Genomic DNA, 26,952 nt, shown 5'->3' with positions numbered 1-26,952 from the left:
TCCAGCCGGGTCAGTCGTTCTTTTGATGCTTTTCTGGACCACATCCCCCAATACTGTGGTCAGCTAGGGGAGGCAGGTGGCTCTTCGGCTGAACGGCTGGTTCAGGAGTTGTCAAAGCTGAGCACACCTGGGACTCCCTTTCTACACTTTTATCCTGCTGCGAGGCCTCTGGCCCTTCCCTCACTCCTGCTTCCCTGAAGAAAGTTCTGGAGCTAGCAGGCTTGGCTCTGAAGGCAAATCAGCCTTTGCATAACAGGGTGATTTGGTTTGCTATCAGAGGGATGTCCCCTCTCTGGTTCTCAGTCAAATGTCCTTCTGCCCTGGTGGCATCCCCCTTGTGCCTCTTCCCAGGAGCACTGGCCGCCGGGCCACTCCCGTCGGAGGCTCTTACCCATCCAGACTTCCCCAAACTGCCCAGCTCCGAGCTTCTTCTCCATCTTGAGGGATTCCCGGGGGATCTCCCAGGCGTCTTTCTCCCATGGTTTCTGGGGCTTGGGGGACACGCAGGGCACCGTCAGCTTCTGGCACAGCCCGTCGCTCCCCTCTGTAGCAAAGGCCCCAAAGGTCAGTTGGGGTGGAGGGTGGGGGACAGGGAGAGGTTCCCCCTCTGAAGTTCTGCCCCACTGGGCAAAAGCTTCAGGAGAATCCCAAAGCCTTAGTGTGCCCGGGAGGGTCCGGGTGAGGCCGCAGTGCATGCTGGTCTAGGATTCTGTGAGCCAGCATCCCCTTCCTGGCTCCCCACCGCTGGCCCCACAGACCAGCCTGGCCAGGACTCACTCTTATAGTGGGCGACCAGCTCCTGCAGGGTGTTAAAGGTGCTCCGCGGGGAGATGTAGAAGCCCCCATTGTCCAGCGTCCGGATCTTGTAATGCTTCACCGTATCCTTGTGCTGGGGGTCATAGTCTCGGACGGACAAAGAGTAGCTCCCTGCGTGGTGAGAGATAAATCAGGCATTCAGGAGTGTGACCTTAGAGGTCTGTCGCCCATCTCAGGACCCGGAGGCCCCTAGGAAGGTCTCCGGTGGCCCAGACTCCGGCACAGGTGGCAGCTGAGCCCAGTGAGCGGTGTCCCGGCTGCTTTGTGCCGCTTTCCTCCTTTGTGAAATGCAAACGGTTATAATGACCTGAAGGGAGTGGAGGGTGGAGCCCCCCGGAACTAACTTATCCAACTGAGCATAGGGATCCAATCAAAGTAGCCGCTGGATGGCTGGGGTGAGGGACAGCAGCTGGCAAATGGGAGCCCCAGCCAGGCAATGCCCAGACAGACAGAAGGACAGCAGGGACCTCACCCACGTGCACGTGCCACAGCAGGAGACTAGGAAAGCTGAGATGCCAGGGGACCACTGGGTACAGTCTTATAGAAGTCCAGGGACAAGATTTCAGATTAACAAAGTGTAGAATGGAGAGAGAATCGCACAGGAATAAGACCAGGCCATGCACTCTGGACGTGAGAGATGGTGACAGGCAGCATCTAGGACTTCGTGCACTGGACACTGGTGAGGAACCTGGACTCCTCTACTTAAACAATAAACTATTTTTTAGAGGTAGCACACCTGACAATGCTCAGTGGCTGCTCCTGACTCTGTGCTCAGGAATTACTTCTGGGAGTACATGGGCACCCTATGGGGTGCCAGGGATCAAACCCGATGGCCACATGCAAGGCAAGTGCCCTACCCACTGGACTATCCAGCCCTACACTTAACTTCTTAAACTTTGAAGGTTTGTTTTTCTTTGGGGGGGGGCACACCCAGTGGTGTGGCTTACTCCTGACTCCAGGCTACAGGATCACTCCTAGGGGGGCTCAGGGTGATGTGACACGGGTACAGAAGCCAGGTCAGCCATGTGCAACAAAAGGGATTCATCCATATGAAAAAAATGCTCGACATCACTAATCATCAGGGAGATGCAAGTCAAAACAACAATGAGCTATCATCTCACACCACAGAGAATGGCACACGCCAAAAAGAACAAGAACAACCAGTGCTGGCGCAGATTGGCGGGGAGAGAGGGACTCATTCATTGTAGGTGGGAATGCCAACTGGGCCAAAAACAATATGGGCATTTCTCAAAAAACTAGAAACTGAGCCTCCAGATGACCCAGCTATACCACTCCTGGGAATATACCCTGGGGGCCCAAAAATGCACAGTAGAAATGACATCTTCACTTTTATGTTCATTGCAGCACTATCCACAATAGCCAGAACCTGGAAATAACTCGATTGTCTGAGAACAGATGACTGGATAAAGAAACTATGGTACATCTACACAACGGAATACTACACACAACTGCCGGAAACAATGAAGTCATGAAATTCACTTTAAATGGATGGAGAGTATCATGCTGAGTGAAATGAGTCAAAAGGAGAGAGAGAGACAGGGGCTGGGGCGATAGCACAGCGGGTAGGGCATTTGCCTTGCATTCGGCCAACCAGGGTTCAATCCCAGCATCACATATGGTCCCCGGAGCACTGCCAGGAGTAATTTCTGAGTGCATAAGCCAGGAGTAACCCCTGTGGATCGCCAGGTGTGACCCAAAAAGCAAAAAAAAAAAAAAAAAAGGAGAGAGAGACAGGCATAGAATGATTGGATTCATCTGCAGGATATAAAAAAATATAATATGAGACTAACAGAAACAAAGTTTCTATTGGACAGTAGAAACAAATGAAAGTAGGAACAAAGGACTGGTCCACAGCTGGAAGCTTGCCAGAAGTGGAGGGGCAGGGAGAGGGCAGTTAGGACAGAGAAGGGATCACCATGACAATGAGAGTTGGAAATGATCCCTCTGGACAAGAACTGAGTAAATGGATATACATGACAATCTGTCAGTACCTGTATTACAAAACATGGCCCAAAAGGAAAGAGGGGGGGAGAGACAGAGACAGAGAGAGAGAGACAGAGAGAGAGACAGAGAGAGACAGAGAGAGAGAGAGCGAAGTGCCTACCACAGAGGCAGCTTGGGACAGGGCTGGGGGATGGGAGGGGTGGTGGGAGAGAAACTGGGGACACTGGTGGTGGGAAATTTAACCGGGTGAAGGGATGGGTACTGGAACAATCTATGACTGAAAGCCAATCGTGAACGACTTTGTAACTGTGTATCTCATGGTGATTCAATTAAAAAAATTTTTTTTAAACTCTAGAATTTTTATTTCCCTGAATCTGAATAAGCTTTAGGTAGAATATTAAACAAAAACCCAAAAGGGCCTTACTCATTGTACTATCTCACTGGCCCTACTTCTGAGTTTTGCATGTAAATATTTCTAAAATTCTCAAGAACTCGTGAGCTCAGGAAAAATTCACTTTGCACTAACAATTATAGCTCTCTACCTCACCACTGATAATAAAGAACTTGGAACGATTGGGGTTGGAGATGCAGTACAGTGGGTAGAGTGTTTGCCTGCACACAGCTAACCCGGGTTCAATCCCCGGCATCCCACATGGTACCCCAAGCACTGCCAGGAGTGATTCCTGGGCTCAGAGCCAAGAGTTATTCCTGAACATCACCAGGTGAGGCCGAAAAACAAAAACAAAAAAGAGCTTGGATGGAAACACGCAGAAACCTTGGCTCACAGCCCCATCACTATTTCCTTCCTGCTTCATCTGTATCTGTCCACCCATCGGTCCTTCTCCCTGCCTCCGAAGAAAAGCAAGGCACCCCACTCATTTGGCAAAGCAGCTGGGATGCAGAAAGGAACAAATAAACAAAAGACAAACAAAAAGAAATCCCAGTGCCTGCGATATAATCCCCGGCACGTCATGTGAGCGGGAGATGCTGTGGTTCCGAATGGCGGCCCCAACACGTCTGCAGATATGCACCTGACTTGATCATAAAAAGGGAGTGATCTGGCAAAGCATCTGTTGAGGAGAGAATGTGCTGCATTTATCCAGTGGGGTCCATGGTCATCAGAAAAGTGCTTAGCGAAGGAAGACGGTCAAAATCCAAAGTCGGTTATGGCAGAAGAAGACTCAGGAGATGAAGAGATGTGAGAAAGGATTTACAGTGGGTCCAGGAATATGGAAACATCTAGAAGCTGCAAGGGGCTAGGAAACAGATTCTTTCCTGACATCTCCACAAGGAACCTGCCTTGCAATCACTTTGACATAAGCCTCGTGAGCCTGAGTCTGGACCTCTGACTTCCAGAATGGCAAGCTAAGACACTTATCATGCGTTAAGCCACCAAGCCTGTGATATTTGGTTACAAGAGCCTTGGGAACTTATATCCATGACATCACAGAGACCAGGAATACAAGTTCTTTCAGACCTACCAGATGTAAGCAGTGTGTTTTCAGGCCAGTGATTAGCCTAGCTCTATGTTTTCATTACCATCACAGGATTTGGGAGAGGCTGAAATTAGTGAGGAATAAATGGTGACCGTTCTAAGGACCTGGATGAGTGAACAATGAATGAAAAGAAATAACGACTAATAATTACGTGGATTCTGTGACTCACATTGTTCATTACAGAGCCTGAACCACCCCACAAGATAGAGGTTTTAAAATATCATTAATGTTGGGGCTAGAGTGATAGTACTGTGGGTAGGGTGTTTGTCTTGCACGTGGCTGACCCAGGTTTGATCTTTAGCATCCCATATGGTCTCCCGAGTACTGCCAGGAGTAATTCCTGAGTGCAGAGCCAGGAGTAACTCCTGAGCATCACTGGTGTGGCCCAAAAGATATACACACACACATACATATATGTGTATATATATATATATATATATATATATATATATATATATATATGGAGAGAGAGAGAGAGAATATCATCAAGTTCTCTTTACAGAAGAGGAGATAGGCTTGGGGATGTGATTTTTTTTTCCTTTTTCGGTCATATCTGGTGATGCACAGGGCTTACTCCTGGCTGTACACTCAGGAATTACTCCTGGCAGTGCTTAGGGGACCACACGGGATGTTGGGAATCGAACCCGGGTTGGCTGTGTAAAAGGCAAATGCCCTACCTGCTATGCTATTGCTCCAGCCCCTTGGGGAGGTGATTTAACTTACCTCCAGGCAGATCTAGGATTTACATGGGATATGGGGGCGCAGGCTTAGTACCCCATTCTTAACTATCAACCCAGTCAAGAGGAGGCTGGAAGACAGAGTAGAAGCCAAGAAGCTGCAGAAAGGGGCTCCAAGGCTCCTGACGCCACTTTAAAGCAGCACCCTCCCCCCACCTCTCTGCCTGCACCTCTGACAGTGGACCAGAACCTCTTCCTGTCTTTTGGCGTTTTGGGGGACCAGACCCAGCAGGGCCCAACACCTGCATGGGTCTGTAGTCGAGAGTAGCCCCTGACTGTGCCAGGGATTCCAAACACAACGGGCCACAGCCAAGGCAAGTGCTTAAGCCCCGTGCTATCTCTCTGGCCCTGCACTGGTTTTTTTGGTTTCCTGTAGGATGGACCTGCCCCAGCTGCTGTCCAGGGCGGGCGAGGGGACTGTATTGATGTCCGGGGGCTGGGCGGGAAGAAGTAAAGCTGACATGTGACAAACCTGTGTTAATATGACAGAGAGAGCAAGTGGCCCTATCTAGCCACAGGCTGAGACACCACTTTACGAATCCAGGGTCAAGCCGAGGAAGACAGGGATAGATGCACTTGACCAAGGGCCCCCAAACTGCTCAGGGACCTGATGTACTTGGTCCAAGCACGCAGTTTTGAGTCTAGACACCTCAGGGAAGGGGGCGCCAGGGTAGAACGTAAAATCCAGACCCTGCTCTTTTCCCTCATTCATCGAGGGACATGATCCGGCGTCCAGCACTTTCTGGAGCAAGGCCACTCCCTCACAGCAGGGTCAGGGAAAGAAGGTCCTAGGTCAAAGTCATGGATACCACAAAGGAGCCCTGTGCCACAGGGACAGGAGGGCTGGCCCCGCTGAGGGGTGTTGTAAACGACACTCGTGGGAGAGAAGCAGAGCTCTGGAAGGATGTTGTTCAGGGGGCCAGAAGCACCCAGGCGAAGGGCAGGAGAAAGCCTGGCAGACCAGGGGAGCTGGGTGAGTGGTGTGGCAGTGGGCGGGGTCGGGGGGAGGGAGGGCAGGGCAGTGTGAGGGAGTTGGCACCTTTGGTGGTCTCGCTGTCCCGGATCATGAAGGAACCCAGCACATTGCCAGGAGCCAGCAGGTGGCGCTCTGCATCCTTCCGGCTGATGCCCTTGAAGAACCACCTGGTGGAAAGAGGGGAGGTGCATGTGAACCCAGAGTGGACAGTACAACCTTCACCTCCCCGCCCACACGGGACATTGCCATCCTAGGGACATTAGAGGCCTGCAATGAGGGAACGGAGTGATAGTACAATGGGGTGCATTTGCTTTGCACACGGCCGACCCAGGTTCGATCCCCAACACCCCATATACTCCCCCGGGCTCACCAGGAATAGTTCTGAGTGCAGAGCCAGGAGTAATCCCTGAGCATCACTGGGTGTGATTAAAAAAAAAAGGAGGGACTGGAGCAATAGCACAGCGGGTAGGGCGTTTGCCTTGCACGCGGCCGACCCGAGTTCGATTCCCAGCATCCCATATGGTCCCCTGAGCACCGCCAGGGGTAATTCCTGAGTGTAGAGCCAGGAGTAACCCCTGTGCATCACCGGGTGTGACCCAAAAAGCAAAAAAAAAAAAAAAAGAAAGAAACCCAAAGTCCTCAAAGATTCTTTGGGGAAGAAATTGATTGATATTTGCTTGATATTTTTCTCTTTTAATTTTTTTTGTTTTGTATTTTGGGGTTATCCTGGTGGTGCTCAGGGCGGTACCATAAGGGGTATGGTATGCAAGGCAAATACCCTATCCACCTCACTACCATGCTGGTTCCTCTTTTTGGGGGGACCACATCCAGCACTTACTCATGGCTCTGTGCTCAGGGATCACTCCGGTGGGGCTCGAGGGACCAGGTGGGGTGCCAGAGATCGACTCTGACTGGCTGTGTGCAAATGCCCTCCCCACTATATTATCTCTATGACCCTGATATATATATTTTTTTTTTTTTGCTTTTTGGGTCACACCTGGCGATGCACAGGGGTTACTCCTGGCTCTGCACTCAGGAACCACCCCTGGCCGTGCTCAGGGGACAGGGGACCATATGGGATGCTGGGATTTGAACCCGGGTCGGCAGCGTGCAAGGCAAACGCCCTACCCGCTGTGCTATTGCTCCAGCCCCCGACCCTAATATATTTTAAACAAGATGTATTGGGGGGCTGGAGAGAAAGCACAGCACGTAAGGTGCTTTCTTTGCACGTGACCAACCAAGTTTCACTCCCCAGCACGCCATCTGGTCCCCCAAGCATATCAGAGGTGATCCATGACCGCAAAGCCAGGAGAAAGAACCCAGTACCACTGGGTGTGGCCCAAAACATAGAAAACATGAATTTCTAAGCCACAACAGATTCCCACAATCCAGGTTATTAGCCCTTTGCTGGATGTATGGTATACACACATTCCTCCCATTCAGTAGGGTCTTTTTGTTGTAATAATAGTTTTTTGTACTGTGCAAAAGTGTTTTTTTGTAATTTCTATTGTTTTATATTTTTTTGCTTTTGGAGTTGAAGCCCCAAAGACACCACTGAAACACATTATTATGGAACCAACATATGAAAAACATGTATTTCACAATTTCAGGTCTAAGATCTTGTCTTTAATAGTTAACTTTGGGAGCTGGAGCAATAGCACAGCAGGTAGGGCATTTGTCTTGCACGCAGCCAACCTGGGTTCGATTCCCAGCATCCCCTATGATCCCTCTAGCACCGCCAGGAGTAATTCCTGAGTGCATGAGCCAGGAGAAACCCCTGAGCATCACCAGGTGTGACCAAAAAATAAAAAAAAAGTTAATTTTATTCATGGTGTGAGAGAATGGTTCAGTTTCATTCTTTTGCATGCATTTTCAGTTTTCCCAGCATCATTTATTTGTTTTGTGATTCTTTTTTGTTTTGAGGAGGCTCAGCTCTTATTTCTGGCTCTGTGCTCTGAGGTTACTCCTGGTGGTGCTCGGGGGACCATATGCATGCCGGGGATTGTGGAAATAAAACCAGGGCTGGTCATGTATCAGACAAGCGCCTTACTCTCTCTCTGGCCCTCTTTCTCTTGTTTCTTTCCTTGCCTGATTGCTCCAAGCCAGTATTTTAACCTGCTATCTGGGGGATGCTAAAGTGCTGGAATTTGTGAACCAGCTCGATAGGTTGTTTGCTTCTGAGCAAACCCGCCACACTCGTCTGTACCCTCGTTTCCCCATTTAGCACTTCCACTTCCCCGGAGGAATAATTCCGGCTCTCGGCTGCTCTGAGGTGCTATGCAGTGAAAGGATGTTCTAAGTGGGTGCCTAGGACCTGGGAACTCCAGATGCCCAAGGAGAAAACATAGGAGAAAACAGCAGCCAAGATACACACCCCGCTCCTGCACTCAGCAGACGGTGGGAGTGCTGGGGAGAAGCCCAGGCAGAAGGTCAGCCGGAGAGAGGACTTCCTCTCCTCCTCCAGCCAGGCCATGCTTGCAGGTCAAAGAGGCTTCCTGGACACTCAGAGGAGACAGACTCCAGGACGGGGAAAGCCCTGGCGTGGTCACTGCTAACAGGTAAGCGTCTTACAGTCGCAACCAGCTAGAGGAGGACGTGGAGTAAATAAAACCACAAGGAATGTCGTTTTCCTCTTCCTTCTTTGCCTCCTTCATTTCCTGTATGTTTGGTGCTGTCCTCGGTAGTTCTCAGGGATAATTCCTGGTTGTGATCAGGAGTGACCCCCTCACCCCGGTTTTACTTAGGGGCCCATTTGTGATGCTGGGGATTCAAACTGGGGTCAGTGGGATGCAAGATAAGGGCCTTAACCCCTGTACTATTTCTCCCAACCCAGGATTGTCATTTTCCAATGTCCCGATGAGCTGATCTACTGTCACTCTCCCTATCACACAAGGCTCCCTTTTGCCTTTCAGTCTCACCTACCACACTGAGTATCTCCATCCTGGGAGTAGTGGGGAGGTCCTGAGGGTGTTTGTAGGTGAAAGATGGATGGTGATGACAGAGAGATGGATGATGGAGGAAAGATGGAGGATGGAGGATGGATGGAGGTTGGAGGATAGAAGGATGATGGAAGGATGATGAATGGATATGTGGATGATGGAGGATGGATGGATGTTGGAGGATGGAAGGATGAAGGAAGATGAAAGGATAATGATGGATGATGAAGGATGGATGGATGATGGATGGATACACAGATTATGAAGGATGGAAAGATGTTAGAGAATGGGTGGAGGATGGATGGATGATAGAGATGGATGAGTGATGGATGGATGAATATATGAATGATGGATGGATGGATGGAAGTAAAACTTTTCAGAGTCAAGCTAGACACAAAAAGGAACGTGCATCCAAAGGTGAGTTACGGAGAGCCCCTTAAGAGAAAGGGCTATGTCTCATTTATTCTTCAGCCCCCTGCCTGGCACAGGGCATGGAGAGCCACACGGTGAAATGCGTATTTCTTGAATGGACCAAACGAGGAATGCAGAACAGGTGTGAGTTGGCAGCCGGCTCGGGAGACCCTCCTTCACATGACCCACTGACTTCATCCAACAAACATGTACCGACCTCCTCCTATGGGCCAGCCCGGGCCAGAGATGTAGGCGGGGACAGACAGGTCCCTGTCCTCACACGCTCCCATTCTAAGTGAGGAAGTAGACAAGTGCATCAAGCACAGAAACAAGATAATTTTTGCTAGTGTGAAGAGTTCAGAAGAGAATATGTCTGGCTTCAGAGCAAGCGAGAGAGAGAGTGCAAAAGAGAGAGCATGATAGAGAGCTAAAGAGAGAGAGTGAGAGAGCAAAAGAGCAAAAGAGAGAACAAGAAAGAGCGAGAGAGGGGGAGAGAGGGGGGAGAGAGAGAGGGAGAGAGAAAGTGAGAGAGAGGGAGAGGGAGAGAGAGGGGACAGAGAGAGGGAGAGAGAGGGAGAGAGGGGGGAGAGAAAGGGAGAGAGAAAATGAAAGAGAGAGGGAGAGAGAGAAAATGAGAGAGAGAGGGAGAGAAAATGAGAGAGAGAGAGGGAGAGGGAGGGAGAGAAAATGAGAGAGAGAGAGGGAGAGAGAGCCGGAGGGGAGGGGGAGAGGAAGGGAGGGGGAGAGGGAGAGGGAGACCCTCCAAGAGTGAGCCACGCCCCTCGGACCAGAACTGGCCTTGCGCATGCTCCCTCGGGAAGGGCTGGGGGGGGTGGGGAAAGAAGGGGACACTCACTCTTCTGTCTCCAGAGAGTTCACGTGGGCGACATAGTTGCTTGGGATGTAGCCCTCCTTCCGGGAGGTCACGGACCGAGCCTTCCACCACTCCCCGGACCTGCGAGGCAGAGTGCAAGAGGGTCAGAGGGCAGCAGGGCTCCTCCGCTCCCGGGGTGGGGGGTGCGTTAGCCTTGGCTGAGAATATCCCCAACTCCCAGGAAGCTGATCGGGTCTGGGTCACCCCGTCCCGGTTCCCAGCAGAACACCCCAATTTGGGGTGCGGGGCTTTCTATCAAGAGCTCCTGGGATCAAGTACTGAACCGCAGCTAAGGGCCACGGCCCGCTCTGCCCTCCCGTCTCATGACCGTGGGCCTCCTGGCCAGGCCCAAGGAGTGGTTCAGCGAGGGCCCAGGACCCCAGGATCGGGGAGCTAGGGGTCGGATCCCCAAAGATTCGAGATGCAGAGCCCAGGGCCCTGGGAGTATGGAGTCACACCCCAGACTGTGTCGACACGGCAAGTCTGCAGGTCCTACGGGCACCTCCTGGTCTGGCTGCGTCCCTGCCGCGGCCGGGGCTGCGGGCAAGCCCTGGCTCCCCACCGACAACCAGCCTGCATCCGTCCTCACCCCTGCGGAAGCTAGCCTGCCAGGGTCTCTGCTGCAGCACACAGGGGGCTGGATTGGGCCTTCCTTGGAAGTCTGGGGGTCGGAGGGGTGGGGACTTACTCCTCCAGGACCACCATCTTGTCCCCCTTCTTGAAACTGAGGTCCTCAGGGTGAATGGCCTCATAGTCATACAGGGCGACCACCAGGTCCTCGGAGCCTGTGGGAAGAGAGACGCGTGGGGACGGAGGGTCTGGGCTGTGTTGTGCGCCCTCTCCAGCACCCCCACCACGCCTGAGGCACATCTGTGTCCCACCTTACCCCACCCCACAGACCCTCGCGCCGCCCTGGGCCTGTGGACATGTCTGCCTCCTGCTCTCTCTGGTATGCAGGGTGCCAGCCTGCGGGTACCAGTATTCCATTCATGAAACAGAACAGCGGGACAGAGAGGCCGTGACCTGTGCTCGGGGGCAACTTAGGGGACACTCAAGGTTGATTCGGGCCCTGGGATGTTACCGCCACTCTCTCTGGCGGAGAAGCTGCCCGAACCCTCTGCTGATCACAGGCCTTGCTGCGCGCCCAGTGGCCACTTACCCTCCGTGTTCCCCGGCGGGTTGCCGTTGCTACTAGGCTTCTGTGGAGAAGAAAGAAACGGGGTGAAAATCTGAGAGTGTGGGAGCTGCAGGTCGGTGCTGAGCCGGGGGTCCAGGAGCGTTTTCTCTGAGCACCGGGGTCAGGGCAGGTGAGGGAAGGCTGGGGGCAGCCCCCCGTCTCGACCTCCTCAAGCTGTGCGCCGTCAACGAACCTGGACCGGGTCTTAGAACTTTGAAAATAAATTCCTCTATGATTGATTACCAATTAATGTTGGATTTGTAGACCTATTTTCTAGAGCTCTGTGCCCCAGTGTAGGATAACATTGGTCCGCCCTTCCTCCCTGGCCGCAGGAGGCTAGGGTTTGTTGATCGCTCCCCCAACCTGTCAATGACCTTTGCCTCCTGATCAGATTCTGTTAACTTTTTTTGTTATTGTTGTTGTTGTTGTCTTTTGGGGGGGGGTTTGGGTCACACCTGGCGATGCTCAGGGCTGACTCCTGGCTCTACATTCAGGAATCACCCCTGGCAGTGCTCAGGGGACCATATGGGATGCTGAGAATCGAACCCAGGTCGGCCACATGCAAGGCAAAGGCCCTACCCGCTGTGCTGTCGCTCCAGCCCCCAGACTCTACTGACTTGTAAAAATGGCTTTTCTCTTCTCCTGAATTGCATAGTTAATTCAGAGCCATGTCCTTTTCGTGTAGACATAGGAAGAGATACAATGAGCTTGCAGGGTGACTCTCCCGGGGACATCTCGCTATAGATCTCAGACTACAGTGCTCAGGCCAGATTAATCTTTCCTAATCCTAGCAGGGTCCTAATCTAGATGTTACTTTTTGGATCATGACAGAATTTGTCCATGACCATGCTCTTAACTTATAGGTATGTATTATGGTGCTTTGGCCAGGCCCATTTCGATGCCAAGGTAGGTCACAGCTTGCCCTGGGTCCATCCAGTCCCTCGTCAGGACCCTGCTTTTGGGTGCTAGGAAGTAAGGGCAACTGAGGCTTAAGTCGAGAGAACAGATGCCCAGGGATGAATATCACTCGAAGTCAATTAACTCCCAAGTTACAAAAGTATAGCATTAACTGTCTTCCTGTGCCTATACAAAAAGGACACTGCTCTGAATTAACTATGTAAGGGACTTAAGGAGAAGAGAAAAGTAATATTTACACGTTAACGGAGCACAAAGAAAGAGGTTACAAATAAACACAGAGGAATGGGAGCACTGTGATGGAAATAAGCCAATAAACCTAAGCTCCCTGTGGCAAGGCAGAAAGGACAAACCAATGTTATCCCACACCCCAGGTTGTGTAAAAATTTCCTGGGCCGAGGGGCTGGAGCGGCAGTACAGCGGGTAGGGCATTTGCCTTGCATGTATCTAGCCCAGGTTTGATCCCTGGCATCCCATATGGTCCCCCGAGCCCTGCCAGGAGTGATCCCAGAGCACAGAGCTCACTCGTGGCCCTGGATTAACAGACACAGACAGCAGAGCGGGCATCAATCAAGGTGTGAAGAAGCCGCAAGCCGGACTCTGCATTCTGGGCAGAGTCAGTGCGAGAATCCGGGTTTCCTGGGCTAGGGGCTCTGCTCTTAGAGGCCTTGGACACCTGGGAGACACTGACTCCCCTCAGAGAAGACCCCCCAAAACCTGGTGGGAGAAACCCTCCCCAATCCCTTGGGGCCAGCTGCAGGGTCCCAGGGAGCCTGAGCAGGTGGGTCCCTCACCTCACCGGGATGGAGAGGACCTGGGAGCAAGCTAGGTTCAGGGTCACTCGATGTCCCCAGGGAAGGCGCACGCAGCCGTGGGGAGGACTCGGAGGGGCAGGCAGGAAGGTCAGTCGGCACAGGCTGTCGTTGGCCAAGGGAAGGGCTGTGGGCAGGGCGCCGTGGAGGGGGAGTGGGGGGCCGAGCAGTATTACTGGGGTGACAAGCCTCTGGTCAGCCCACAGGAGGAGTCATTTCCTGTGCCCCAAGGGGAGCACCCCTGTGTCCAGAGGCAACCGGCTTCCCTGGACACAGCAAATAAGGGGTGAGCTAGAACCCCAGAGAGGGAAGAAGTTCCGGCTTCAGGGCTCCTGGCGTGCTGGGAGCGCGACCCACTCTGAGCCAGCATCTCCCTGTGCCCAGTGCTCCCTGCCTGGCCGCGGTGAGGAGAGGCGGCACAAACATGCCCGTGGCTGGGGCCCACAGCGGCTCTCAGGGCCACCAAAATGCCTCTGCTGGCGGGGCTGCTGCCCACAGCCTCGGCCACTACCACTGCTGTTACTACCTGGATTACCACCGCTAATACTCCTGTCAGCACCGCCCCGTCACTCCTGCTCTCGCCACCTCTATTACAACCATCATTACCACGCCCCGACCACTGCCACTCGCCATCACGCTGACCACTCCCTTTCCTCCTGCTATGACCACCTCCCCACTGCTACCACCCCCATTTCCACTATTACTACCATTATCACCACGCTGTGGTCACCCCTAATGCTCCTGTTATTGCCCCATCCATTACTACCTGACCACTGCCCCCTCCCTACCGCTACTACCCCCACGACTCTCCCGTTCCCCACCTCTGCCTCTCTTACTCTTGTGCCCGCCCGGGTCACTCTGGAACCCGCAGTCTGACCGGATCCGGGCTCTTCCCTTCCCAACCACGCGGTCCCGTGAGTCACTCCATCCCGCCTTGCTCCCTCTGTCACAGTGGCACCAGAGAACTGCGAGTGGCAACGGGACGACCGTGGGGAGGAAGGGTGTTTGCAGCCCGGAAGCGCTGAGACCCGCCCCTGGGTGGATTCTCACTCTGGCTGCTCCTGCCCGTGGTTCCCCAGCGGCACGGCTGTGCCGTCACCACCGCGGCTGCCAGCGGCGGCATGAACGGCCAAGATGCCAAGGGCAGTGCTGCTGCGGTGTCTTCAGCGCCGTCTCAGCGAGCTGGCTCACTCGCCGTTCTCGGCACAGCCTAAGCTGCTGTCCCGTCCCCAGGGCGCATCACTCACTGGGACCTGGTCACTGGCACGCAGGCTCTGGCCTCGGGGCAGGGCAAGAATTGGGGTCTTTGCCCTGAGTGCTCAAAGCAGACACGCCCTGGCCAGTTAGGGCGCTGGCGGTGGCCAGCCCCACCCACTCAAGCACTCTTCCCCACGGGAAAACAAGGGGACAGAGGGGTAACTGGGGACACGCCCGCTCGCTGGCACTCCACACACACTCCCCCTTACTCACCCGCTTGCCCGAGGATATGGGGTCCGGCACGTACACGGGGCTCTCTGGCTTGCTGCTGACCTGTGTTTTTGAGGCTTTGCTCCTTTCCTGGAGGAATCTGGACTTCATGCACCCCATGCTGCGGCAGAGAGAAGGGAGGTGAGCCCCCCTGGGGCTCCTAGGTCCCCCGACAGGTTCCCCCTTAACTTCCACCACCCCTGCCTTTCCCACACACCCACCCTGGCCACCTGGAGCTCAGGAAGCCCCTGCCTCCCCTGGCCTGTCCCACGTCCACAGGTGCCCGGTGCCCCCCAGAGCCGATATGTTGTCACAGTCAGGCGTCCAGGGACCCCCTGCAGCCTGGAAGCGCTGGGACCAGCCCCTGGGTGGATTGTCATTCCAACTGTCTGCTGGGGACCACCAGCCACGAGGATGAGCGGAATCCAAAGGGGGAGCTGCAGAGGTGAGGGGTGACGGGGCAAAACAACCACCTCTGAGTCAGGCCTGCTCATCACCCCCCACCCCACCCCCGGGGTCGCATCAGCAAAGGGGGGACAAAAACCGCTCAGGGTGCTAGAAAAATGAGAAACTCAGCCCAGTGTCTGTCTCGAGCCCACAGGAGAGTAAAAGAGGAATCCATAACTGAACTCCTGCTTTATATTCAAGGACAAAGAGGAGGTCACAACGACACAACGACGACAAAGATGGTTCAAACAAGTTGAACAATAAATGGCCAAGGCAGCTGATGCCTGGGCCCACTTCATAACAACTTGTTACTTCTCCTCTTGCTTTCTCTGCCTCCCTTTCCTTTCTCTCTTGGGCTGATGTGGCCACTCGTCCACTCATTCGCTCAGCAAACACAACAGAGCACTTTTCTAAACCTCGAACAGGACCAGCAGGCTTTGCCTTTACAGAATCACAGTGACTGTGAACAGGAGACACAGGCAGACGAGTGAGTGACAAGATACATTTACTGTGGGGTATGACCCGAGGAAGGGAATGTGAGTGTGTCACACTGCATGGGGTGTCCCTTCAGACGGGGCGGTCAGGGAAGGCCTCTCTGAGGAGGTGATTGTCACCTGGGACCTACATGACCCCACTGAACCAGCCACGGAATATCGTGGGAAGTGTTCCAGCAAGAGGGAACAGGAAGTGCCAAGGTCCTGAGGCCAGTGTGCTCGGAAATAGTGAGAGGACAGAGTGTGCCCTGAGACCCCAGACAAGAGGGAGCCTGGCTGTGACCAGGATGCCATATCTCAGACAAGCCATGCAGAACCTGTATCGTCAATCCTAAAATGACAAGAAATTGTGGCAAGGCTCAGGTGAGAGAATTATGGAATTCAATGACTAGAGTTTTTCTGTTGTTTTGGTTTTTTTGTTTGTTTTCATTTTAGGCCACAGCTTACTCCTGGCTCTATGTTCAGGGATCACTCCTGGTGGCTGGCGGGAAGGGGGGGGGGAGGAGGACCATATGGAGTGCCAGGGACTGAAACCAGGCTGGCAGCATGCAAGGCAAGTGCCCTGCCCGCAGTTCTGTCTCTCCAGCCCCTGAATCATTTGTTTTGTTTTTATTTTACTTCGGGGTCACCTCCGGCAGTGTCAGAGTTCCTGACTCAGTGCCTGGGGATTGTTCCCAGTGGTGCTTAGGCGGACAAGCGGCACTGGGAATCGAACCCAGGACTCCCCCAAGCAAAGCATACACTCAGTCCTTTGAGCCACGTCCTTGGCCCTCACTGGTTTCTGAAATAATCCCACTGGCTACTGGGTGGAGCAAGAGCTACGGGAACAGGGCACAGAGCCCCGCTCATGCAGGGACACCTTCATTTGAGCCTGAACTGTTGGTAGTCTGACCGTGGCGGCAGAAAGGGGGAGGGTACTCCCAGAGATGCTTAGGGGTCATCTGGCTCTGAGCTCAGGGGTCACTCCTGGTGGGCTTGGAGGACCCGATGGGGTCGAATCTGGCTGCATGCTAGGCAAACACCCTACCCTCTACCGCTCTGGACCACAGTTCAGTGACATTTTTGAGAATTGACAGATGCTGATGATGGGGAATAAAATTTTAAAAACCCTCAAGAAAACCACATTGACCTGAGTAGAGTCAACTCTTAATTTCACAAGTAACAGAAATACTTCATTTCTTTCCCAAAATGCATGCGAGTTTGGGCTAAGCAGACAGGACCTGAGTGACCACGCACAGTGACCACCTTCGTCTCTGCAGTCACACTTTCTTCTAAGGCAGTGAGACTACAGTTAGATTCATCTTGCTAAGCACATACATAGGGCCGGAGTGATTGTACAGTGGGATAGTAGGTAGGTCTTGCACAAAGCCAACCCGGGTTCAATCCCCGGCATCCCATATGGTTCTCTGACCCCTGCCAGAAGTAATCCCTGAGCATCGCTGGGTGTGGCCCCCAAACCAAAGCAATAGCATAGCGGTAGGGCATTCGCCTTTCACGCGGCCGACCTGTGTTCAATTCCTCCGCCCCTCTCAGACAGCCCGGCAAGCTACCAAGAGTATCTCGCTCGCACGGTAGAGCCTGGCAACCTATCTGTGGCTTATTGGATATGCCAAAAACAGTAACAATAAGTCTCACAATGGAGACATTACTGGTGCCCACCCGAACAAATCGATGAGCAACGGGATGACAGTGACAGTGAAATAAACACGTTTGTGATCTGGGCTGGAGCGATAGCACAGCAGGTAGGGCGTTTGCCTTCCACGCAGCCAACCTGGGTTCGATTCCTCCACTCCTCTCAGAGAGCCCTGTAAGCTACTGAGACTATCTCGCCCGCACGGCAGAACCTGGCAAGCTACCCATGGCATATTCGATATGCCAAAAACAGTAACAACAAATCTCACAATGGAGACATTACTGGTGCCCACTTGAGCAAATCGATGTTGCTTACGGGATGACAGTGACAGTGTGACAGATATGTTTGTGATCTAAGGGGGGTGGGGAATTCCAGATGCCTAGGTGTAGGGATGTTATTAAAATAGGAGGAAGGACATGAAATCAAAGAGGACATGAGGAAATGGAAACATATACCCCGCTCGTGGATAGGGAGAATCAATGTTGTCAAAATGGCAATATTCCCCAAAGCATTATACAGATTCAACGCGATCCCTATAAGTATACCCATGACATTCTTCAAAGAAATGGATCAAGCAATCTTAAAATTCATATGGAACAACAAACGTCCAAGGATAGCTAAAACAATTCTTGGGAAAAAGACGATGGGAGGCATCACCCTCCCCAACCTCAATCTTTACTACAAAGCAGTAACAATTAAAACGGCATGGTACTGGAACAAAGGCAGAGCCGTAGACCAATGGAACAGGGTGGAATATCCCTACACACAACCCCAAATGTATGATCATCTAATCTTTGATAAGGGAGCAAGAGATGTGAAGTGGAGCAAGGAAAGCCTCTTTAACAAATGGTGCTGGCACAACTGGACAACCACATGCAAAAAAATGGGCGTAGACCTTGACCTGACACCATGCACAAAAGTCAGATCAAAATGGATTAAAGACCTCAACATTAGACCACAAACCATAAGGTACATTGAAGACAAGGTTGGCAAAACCCTCCACGATATTGAAGATAAAGGTATCTTCAAAGGTGACACAGAACTAAGCAATCTAGTAAAAACAGAGATCAACAAATGGGACTACATTAAACTAAAAAGCTTCTGCACCACAAAAGATACAGTGACCAGAATACAAAGACTATCCACAGAATGGGAAAGGATATTTACACAATACCCATCAGATAAGGGGTTGATATCAATGGTATATAAAGCACTGGTTGAACTCTACAAGAAGAAAACATCCAACCCCATCAAAAAATGGGGCGAAGAAATGAACAGAAACTTTACTAAGGAAGAAATACGAATGGCCAAAAGGCACATGAAAAAGTGCTCTACATCACTAATCATCAGAGAGATGCAGATCAAAACAACCACAAGATACCACCACACACCACAGAGACTAGCGCACATCCAAAAGAACAAAAGCAACCGCTGTTGGAGAGGATGTGGGGAGAAAGGGACCCTTCTACACTGCTGGTGGGAATGCCGACTGGTTCAGCCCTTCTGGAAAACAATATGGACGATTCTCAAAAAATTAGAAATTGAGCCCCCATTTGACCCAGCAATACCACTGCTGGGAATATATCCCAGAGAGGCAAAAAAGTATAATCGAAATGGCATCTGCACATGTATGTTCATCGCAGCACTGTTTACAATAGCCAGAATCTGGAAAAAACCCGAATGCCCTAGAACGGATGACTGGTTGAGGAAACTTTGGTACATCTATACAATGGAATACTATGCAGCTATTAGAAAAAAGGAGGTCACGAATTTTTTATTTAAGTGGATCGGCATGAAAAGTTTCATGCTAAGTGAAATGAGTTAGAAAGAGAGAGACAGACATAGAAAGATTGCACTCATCTATGGCATATAAAATAACAGAGTGGGAGACTAACACCCAAGAATTGTAGAAACAACTACCAGGAGGTTGACTCCATGGCTAGGAGGCTGGCCTCACATTCTGGGGAAAGGGCAACTCAGAGAAGGGATCACCAACTATAATGTAGTCGAAGGCCATGTGGGAGAAGGGAGTTGCGGGCTGAATGAGGGCTAGAGACTGAGCACAGTGGCCACTCAACACCTTTATTGCAAACCACAATAGCTAATTAGAGAGAGAGAACAGAAGGGAATGCCCTGCCACAGTGACAGGGTGGGGTGGGGGGAGATGGGATTGGGGAGGATGGGAGGGATGCTGGGTTTACTGGTGGTGGAGTATGGGCACTGGTGAAGGGATGGGTTCCCGAACTTTGTATGGGGGAAGCATAAGCACAAATGTGTATAAATCCGTAACTGTACCCTCATGGTGATTCATTAATTAAAAATAAATAAATTTATTATTAAATAAAAAAAATAGGAGGAAGGAAAAAAGATGAGCTTTATTTACAAGGAAGCATTTGTCTGCCTTGGTGGGATATGGCAACTACCAGCTCCTGATATTTTCAGTTTGTCTTTGGGCCACATCAGGTGGTCAGCTGCATGCCAGGCAAACATCCTTCTGGATGTACTTCTGGATGCATCCTTCTGGATTGCTCTGGCCCCCATCGCCTCCTGATTTACAAGGCTTCTACTTCGTTTGCCTCTTTATCAAGTGAGCACTGACTTGAACTCCTGGAGTGTCAAGCCAAAATTATGGTAATTAATCACTACTTTATAATGTTCTTTTTGCTTTTTAGTCAGTGCTCGAGGTTCATTCCTGGCTCTGAGCTCAGGGATCACCCCTGGCAGGGCTTGGGAGCCCACCTGGGGTGCCAGAACTCAAACCCAGGTTGGCCACATGCAAGGTAAGTACCCTATCTGCTGTACTGTCACTCCAGATCCACATTATAACGTTCTTGCAGGCATTCAAAACTGAAACCCACCCCTCTTTTCTATGTGGCCCAGATTCTGAGTAATAAAGCTGCACCTTGGGTAGTGTTAAAATGACCCAACTTCTTTTAGGGGCCCGGAGAGATTGTACATGGTGTTAAGGCACTTGCCTTGCATGTGGCTGATCCCAGTTCGATCCCCAGCATCCCACCTGGTCCTCTGAGCTCCGTCAGGAGTGATCCCTGAATGCAGAGTCAGGAGTAAGCACTGGGCACTGCCGAGTGTGGCCCCTCAGCAAACAATGTTTCCTATTGTGATCAACAACGGGGGTGTCTGGGAGGGGCCCCACTGTGGGCCGTAGGGCCACTCTCTCCACCGTTGCGAGCACCACTTAATTCCTGGCCAAGGGATCCTGGGCCTTGCTTAGTTCACTGAGAAGCCACAGACTTGGGGAGAGAGAGAGAGAGAGAAAGAGAGAGAGAGAGAGAGAGGAGAGTGGGCTCTTGCCAGCCAAGAGTTGACCTATGTGCAGGAGCCTGGTGCCGGCACATACTATAAAAACGATCACCACAACCCTCTCTCTCTCTCTCTCTCTCTCTCTCTCTCTCTCTCTCTCTCTCTCTCTCTCTGCATCACACCCAGCGAAACAGAGGGGTTACTCCTGGCTCTGCATTCAGGAATTACTCCTGGCAGTGCTCAGAGGACCATATGGGATGCTGGGAATTGAACCGGGGTTGATCGCGTGCAAGGCAAACACCCTACCCACTGTGCTATCGCACCAGCCCCGCCAACCCTTTTTCCTTAGCGGCAAAGGCATTACTGCCCTGGAGGGCAAAGTCAGGCCACTTGCCATTCCTTATGCCTCCAGTTAGTAGATGCAACACTGGAGAAGCTAGCTTTCCCAACCGGGGGGCCTGTGGGGGGGGGGCGTCTGGGAGATAGTGCATGCCTTGCATGCTGTTTATCCCAGCTCAATCCCCAGCAACACTGAGCACTGCCAGGAGTGACCCCTGAGCCAGGAGTTATCCCTGAACACCACCAGAAAACGCAAAGCCAAAATCAAACGAAAAGATGCAAATAAAATCGGGAATCCCCAGGAGCCCAGTGTCCACGCGGGCCAGTGTCCTTCTCGATCGCAGCATGCACTGGAATCAAATGCAATGCTTCCCTCCAGAGGCTCCCCAGCCGATTTTGTCTACCCTCCCCTTTCAGGAAAAGAGAAGAAGAAAATCACTCAGAGCCCTTCTGCCAATGGACCTTGAAGTGGACAGAAAGCACTCATAATTCGACTCCCTGGGCGACTCCAGCGCCCCCTCGTGGTGGCCATGCCCACGTGGGGAGCCGCTTGCAGCGCAAGAGAACCAGGCTACAGAGGGCAACGGAGACCGCTTCAGAAATGCTCATTTTTCACGACCACGAGAACTAGAAATGTGAGCCACAAACGTAATTAAACCTTTGACACAATTCCGCCTCTTTTTCTAAGTAAAAAGAAGCTTGTGCATTCATCTTAAGATGATGTCTTTTTGGGGCTGGAGTGATAGCAAAGTGGGTATATATATCCCATAATGTTCCCTGAGCACCACCAGGGGTAATTCCTGAGTGCAGAGCCAGGAGTAACCCCTGTGCACTGCTGGGTGTGACCCAAAAAGAAAAAAAAAGATGATGTCTTTTTTCCCAAGGTAAACATATTATTGACGAGCATAAGCGTGATTCTTCTTTCACGTTATTAGCGTACTTGACACTATAGTTCTTTTGTCCATAGGAAGTCTTCAAATCCAGGTGTGTATTGGGGCGGGGTGTTTGGCCACACCCAGCAGGACTCAGCGATCACTCCTGGTTCTATGCGCAGGAGTGACCCCCAGCAGTGCTTGGGGGAACCCTACGTGGATTCGAACTGGAGTCCGTGCAATGCAAAGTAAATTTTAAGCCCTGTTCTATCTCTCTGTACACAACCCCCTCAACAGACTGTCCTGTACACATCCTACACGCCACACTTCAGGAGATCCTTAGGGAACCCTGGTGCTCAAAGCTACTGTTATTAACAGGAGCAGGTACCTTCCAGGATTGCGACTTTTTGGGAACCGGGCTGGCTCCCATCTGTCTCCCCTTGCCTGAGCTCTGCCTGCACACAGCAGGCCGCGGTGTATGGCTCGTGGGATGCAGCAGGGGTGGATCCAAAGCGAAACTATCTGGATGTGGTTTCTGCTCCAGGGACTGAGTGGAGTGGGAAAGACTGGACATGGGGAAGTACCTTCCAAAGCCACATCCAAAGAAATTGTCAGGGATAGCAAAGTCACAGAGAGCTTGTGAGGTTACTTCTTTTTTTTTCTTTTTTTCTTTTTGGGTCACACCCAGCAATGCTCAAGGGTTACTCCTGGCACTTTGCACTCAGGAATTACTCCTGGCAGTGCTTGGGGGACCATATGGGATGCCAGGGATTGAACCCGGGTCGGCCGAGTGCAAGGCAAACGCCCTACCCGCTGTGCTATCGCTCCGGCCCCGTTACTTCTTTTTTTTTTTTTTTTGCTTTTTGGGTCACACCCGGCGATGCACAGGTGTCACTCCTGGCTCTGCACGCAGGAATTACCCCTGGTGGTGCTCAGGGGACCATATGGGATGCCGGGGACCAAACCCGGGTCGGCCGCGTGCAAGGCAAATGCCCCACCCACTGTGCTATTGCTCCAGCCCCTTGTGAAGTTACTTACTGGGTGAGAAAGCAAACTGTGAAACATCCAGAACATCAATCTATGGGGTGGGAGCATAGGGACAGAAGACCTGGCTCTGTGCTCAGGAATCACTCCTGACGGTGTTCAGTTGGCCGTGGAAGGCGAGCGCTCTGATTCCCGTGCTCTGTATCTGGCCCGTCTCCTCACGGATTCTTGCCTTCTTTAGGGCCACACTCTGGACCAAAGGAACCAGACATCCCAGGGCCTAAGAGCCCGGTGCCTGCACTTCCTATGATTCTGTGGGATAATCTCCTATACGCTGATGTCAGAGACCCACCAATGGAGTGGGGTGGGGCCCATATCTGGGGTCTCCATAGTTGTCCTGGGAGCCTGGTTCTGGCCATCTTGGGAAGGTCAGTTCCCCACCTGGAGCCTTCTTAGCTTCCCTGTAAGCCGGGGGCCGCCTGTAAGCTGCACTTCTCAAGCTCGGCCTGCGCCCCTGCGGGACAGGATGTGAAAGGCTTTTGCAACAGCCCAGAGCACACACACACACTTCTGGCCTCGTGTGGTTCCAGACCCGGCTCTGAGAGCAGAAGCGGTCTGCCCCGCCTCAGGCTACCTCAAGCTACTCAGCCCTTGCAAGAGCACTTCCTCAGGTCAGGGCCAACCCCCTATGACCAGAAATTTGCTCCTCGCCCCCACAACGTCATTGCATGAGAAGGAAATGGGAACCTCAACTTAGTCACCTCAGGCGACTCCCCCGAGTCCCAGGTTGGCTGCTGGGGCCCCAGAGCCAACTCCTGCTTCTCAGTCAAGGCCCCTCCATGCTCTGGGCCTCGACTTCCCCAAAGAGGAAGTGCAACGTGAAAGGGCCAGCTGTGGTGCTTCTCTGCGTAGCATCTGCATCCCCTGACTTTCTCTGGGGGCCAGCTCTCCCTTCTTGTCAAGTCAGAGATCTGGGAAGACTTGAGTGCTACCCTGCCAGTGACAGAGTTGCAGTGACAGCCGCGGAGCCGGGCAGGAGAGCCAGCCCTGGCCGAGGAGAGTGAGCCGCTGAACTCGGGCCAGGAGAGGGGCCTGAGCGGCCACGCAGAGCCATGGAACGTCGAAGCAGATTCCCGAGGCCTGGAACGCAGCCTGCCTGCGGCCGAGCTATGCGGGGACTCATGCACTTGCCAAGGACGTCCCCCCCCTGCTTGAACCTCTTCGAGTTGGAGTGCTGCTCCCTGAAGCCTCAATAAGTACTAGGCGGCAGAAAGTGCAGCAGGACAGAGCACACGCCTTGCATTTGGGAGGGCTGGGTTTGATCCCCAGCATCGCATGGTCCTGAGCACTCCCGGGAGCAGGCTTTGAGCACTGAGCTGGGAGTAGCCCTTGAACACCTCTGGGTGTGGCCCCCAAACTAATTTTTTTTCTATTTTCTTTTCTTTCTTTTTTTTGCTTTTTGGGTCTCACCCAGCAATGCACAGGGGTCACTCCTGGCTCATGCGCTCAGGAATTACCCCTGGCGGTGCTCAGGGGACCATATGGGATGCTGGGATTCGAACCTGGGTCAGCCGTGTGCAAGGCAAACGCCCTACCCACTGTGCTATCACTCCAGCCCCTCTTTTTTTTTTTTTTATTAACTAATTTATTTATTTTTTTGTTCTGGTTTTTGGGTCACACCCGGTGATGCACAGGGGTCACTCCTGGCTCTGCACTCAGGAATCACCCCTGGCGGTGCTCAGGGGACCATATGGGATGCTGGGATTCGAACCCGGGTCGGCCGCGTGCAAGGCAAACGCCCTACCCGCTGTGCTATCGCTCCAGCCCCCACTAATTTATTTTTTTACCAAACTAATTTTTAAAAAAAGCGTAAGAACACTGCCTGGTGCACAGGAAATTCTTGCAGGAGACTGCAGTAAATGATTCATTAATACCCAAAAGTAGAGAGAGTATGGGGAAATTGTCTGCCATAGGGGCGGGGGGAGGGTTGGGATGGGGGGATACTGAGGACATTGGTGGTGGGGAATGGGCACTGGTGGAGGGATGGGTGTTCGATCATTGTATGACTGAAACTCAAACATGAATGCTTTGTAACTGGATCTCACGGTAATTCAATAATAAATAAAAATAACTTTTTAAAATTTTTTTTTATTTTTTAATTAGTGAGTCACAGTGAGGGTACAGTTACAGATTCAAACATTTCGTGCTTGTTTTTCCCTCATGCAGTGTTCAGGAGCCCATCCCTCCACCAGTGTCCATTCTCCACCACCAATGAACCCAGTATCCCTCCCCCCCCCCCAATCCCATCCCTCCCACTCCACCCCGCCTCTGTGGCAGGGCATTCCAATTTGTTCTCTCTCTCTCCTTTTGGGTGTTGTGGTCTGCAATAGGGGTACTGAGTGGCCTTCATGTCAGACACTAGTCCACTTTCATCGCGCATTTCCCTTACCACGCGGGATCTCCACTCACAATTTACTTGGTGTTCCTTTCTCCATTTGGTATGACTTTCCGCCAGTGTGTGAGGCCAAGTTCCAAGCTATGGAGTCAACCTCCTGGTATTGTATACTACTATTCTTGGGTATTAGTCTCCTACTGTTATTTTATATTCCACAGATGAGTGCAATCTTTCTATGTCTGTCCTTCTCTTTCTGGCTCATTTCACTTACCATGATACTTTCCATGTTGATCCACTTGAATAAAAATAATTTTTAAAATGTAAATAATTTATGATAGACTTTTTTTTTAATTTGGGGACACACCCTCTATAGTCCCTCGAGCCCACCAGGAGTGATCCCTGAGCTCCGAGCCCAGGAGGAACCCCTGAGCACTGCCAGGCATAGCCCTCAGCCTCCACCTCCTGAAGAAAAAATAAAAGAAAGAAAACAAAGGAAAGAAAAGGCTGTAGCCCCCTGACGCAGCCCTGAGGATGGACCACCTAGATCTCTGAGCACACAGAGCCGTGTGGACCGAGGACCCTCGCTGCTGTGCGCGGCCATAGCTGACGCCAGGGCTATTCCCAGGCAAGGACTGGGCTGCAGGGATACTGAGGCAGGGCCCCTCTGAGAGGACGCGGAGCTGGCGGGCTTCCTGTCAAGTTCCCCTGTCACGCGCTACCAGCTGAGGCGTCTCCTCTTTCCCTTTCCCTTCCTGCTTCATTCGGAGGCAACCCCACCTTCTCCTCAAGCCTGGCCCGGCGTCGCCCGGCATCTCCCACAGGTGTTCCCTCCGATAACTGAAGTACCTTAACTCTGGTTCTAGCTCTCTGCCCTATTTCTTTTTCTTTTTTTTTTTTTTCCTGTCTGGAAAGGTTTATGCTTTACTTTTTTTTTTTTCTTTTTGGGTCACACCCGGCAATGGCAATGCACAGGGGTTACTCCTGGCTGATGCACTCAGGAATTATTCCTGGCAGTGCTCGAGGGGACCATATGGGACGCTGGGAATCGAACCCGTGTTGGCCATGTGCAAGGCAAACGCCCTACCCACTGTGCTATTGCTCCAGCCCGATGCTTTACTTTTTAAGATTACCTTTCATTGAAGTTTTAAAGTTGGAGAGAAGACAAGAGGTTCAGGTATTTACCAGTGTGCAATCCCCCAAATAAAATTACTATTTTGTTGGGTTTTGTTTTAGGCTACTCCCAGAGGTGTTCAGGGCTTACCCCTGACCCTGCGCTCAGGGATCACTCCTGGTGGGTCCCTGGAGCACCGCCAAGAATGAGCCCTGAGCACAGAAGAAAAAGTAAGCCCTGAGCACAGCTGGTGTCTAACCTTAGGAGGTTCTGGGTATTGAACCCAAGTTTGCCGCATGCAAGGAAAGCATTGACCACCTAGTAAAATATTAGGGTATCGTCCTTGTTCAAAATAAAAATATTATGGGGGCCGGAAGGCAGCTCACATGCCCTTTCCATGCCTGTGCTAAAAGCAGAAAAGTAAAGATGACAGACACACACCCCTCGCCTGCGGTCACTCCCTGTGCAGGCCACCCCTCTGCCTCTGCACTCACACACACTCGCTCTGCCCCCGCCGTGTCCAAACCACTCTGGCATGTGCAGCTCCTGCCCGAGAGTTCTCCATGGTCACTAGGGCCAGCTCTGCCCATGAACTTGCTCCATGGAAATGCTATGGAAGTGACCACAGTCCTCCCTGGCAGGGGACGGGTGGACCTGCCAGTCCCCACACCCCGGGACCCACTGGCTTACAGGCTCCTTGTGGCCTGAGCATCAGGGGCACCCAGTGGTAAGTGATTCGATGGTGACCCCGCTACTGGCCACCTCCTCTTCTCTCTCTCACTTCCCCACTCTCCTCCCAAGGTCTTTGGTGACCGCATACGTCATGTGGTCCGA

General features: G+C 52.1%; 1 protein-coding gene across 1 annotated transcript in view; it reads right to left on the bottom strand.

Moving 5' to 3' along the window:
• The window catches only part of HCK (HCK proto-oncogene, Src family tyrosine kinase), a 48,359-nt gene that overhangs the window by 14,358 nt on the left and 7,049 nt on the right, over positions 1 to 26,952 (bottom strand). The window contains exons 2-8 of the mRNA XM_055139466.1: positions 14,586 to 14,703; positions 11,371 to 11,410; positions 10,900 to 10,996; positions 10,194 to 10,292; positions 6,054 to 6,157; positions 778 to 927; positions 392 to 544 (exon numbers count right to left, since the gene is read on the bottom strand). Of these exons, the coding sequence (XP_054995441.1) occupies positions 392 to 544; positions 778 to 927; positions 6,054 to 6,157; positions 10,194 to 10,292; positions 10,900 to 10,996; positions 11,371 to 11,410; positions 14,586 to 14,702 (760 nt within the window). The 5' untranslated portion in view covers position 14,703. The remainder of the gene's footprint in view (positions 1 to 391; positions 545 to 777; positions 928 to 6,053; positions 6,158 to 10,193; positions 10,293 to 10,899; positions 10,997 to 11,370; positions 11,411 to 14,585; positions 14,704 to 26,952) is intronic.

The sequence above is a fragment of the Sorex araneus genome, chromosome 5 (genome assembly GCF_027595985.1).
Source record: "Sorex araneus isolate mSorAra2 chromosome 5, mSorAra2.pri, whole genome shotgun sequence".
NCBI classification, from domain to species: Eukaryota; Metazoa; Chordata; class Mammalia; order Eulipotyphla; family Soricidae; genus Sorex; species Sorex araneus.
The sequence above is the reverse complement of the archived record's forward strand: the minus strand, read 5'-3'. Positions and strand labels throughout refer to the sequence as shown.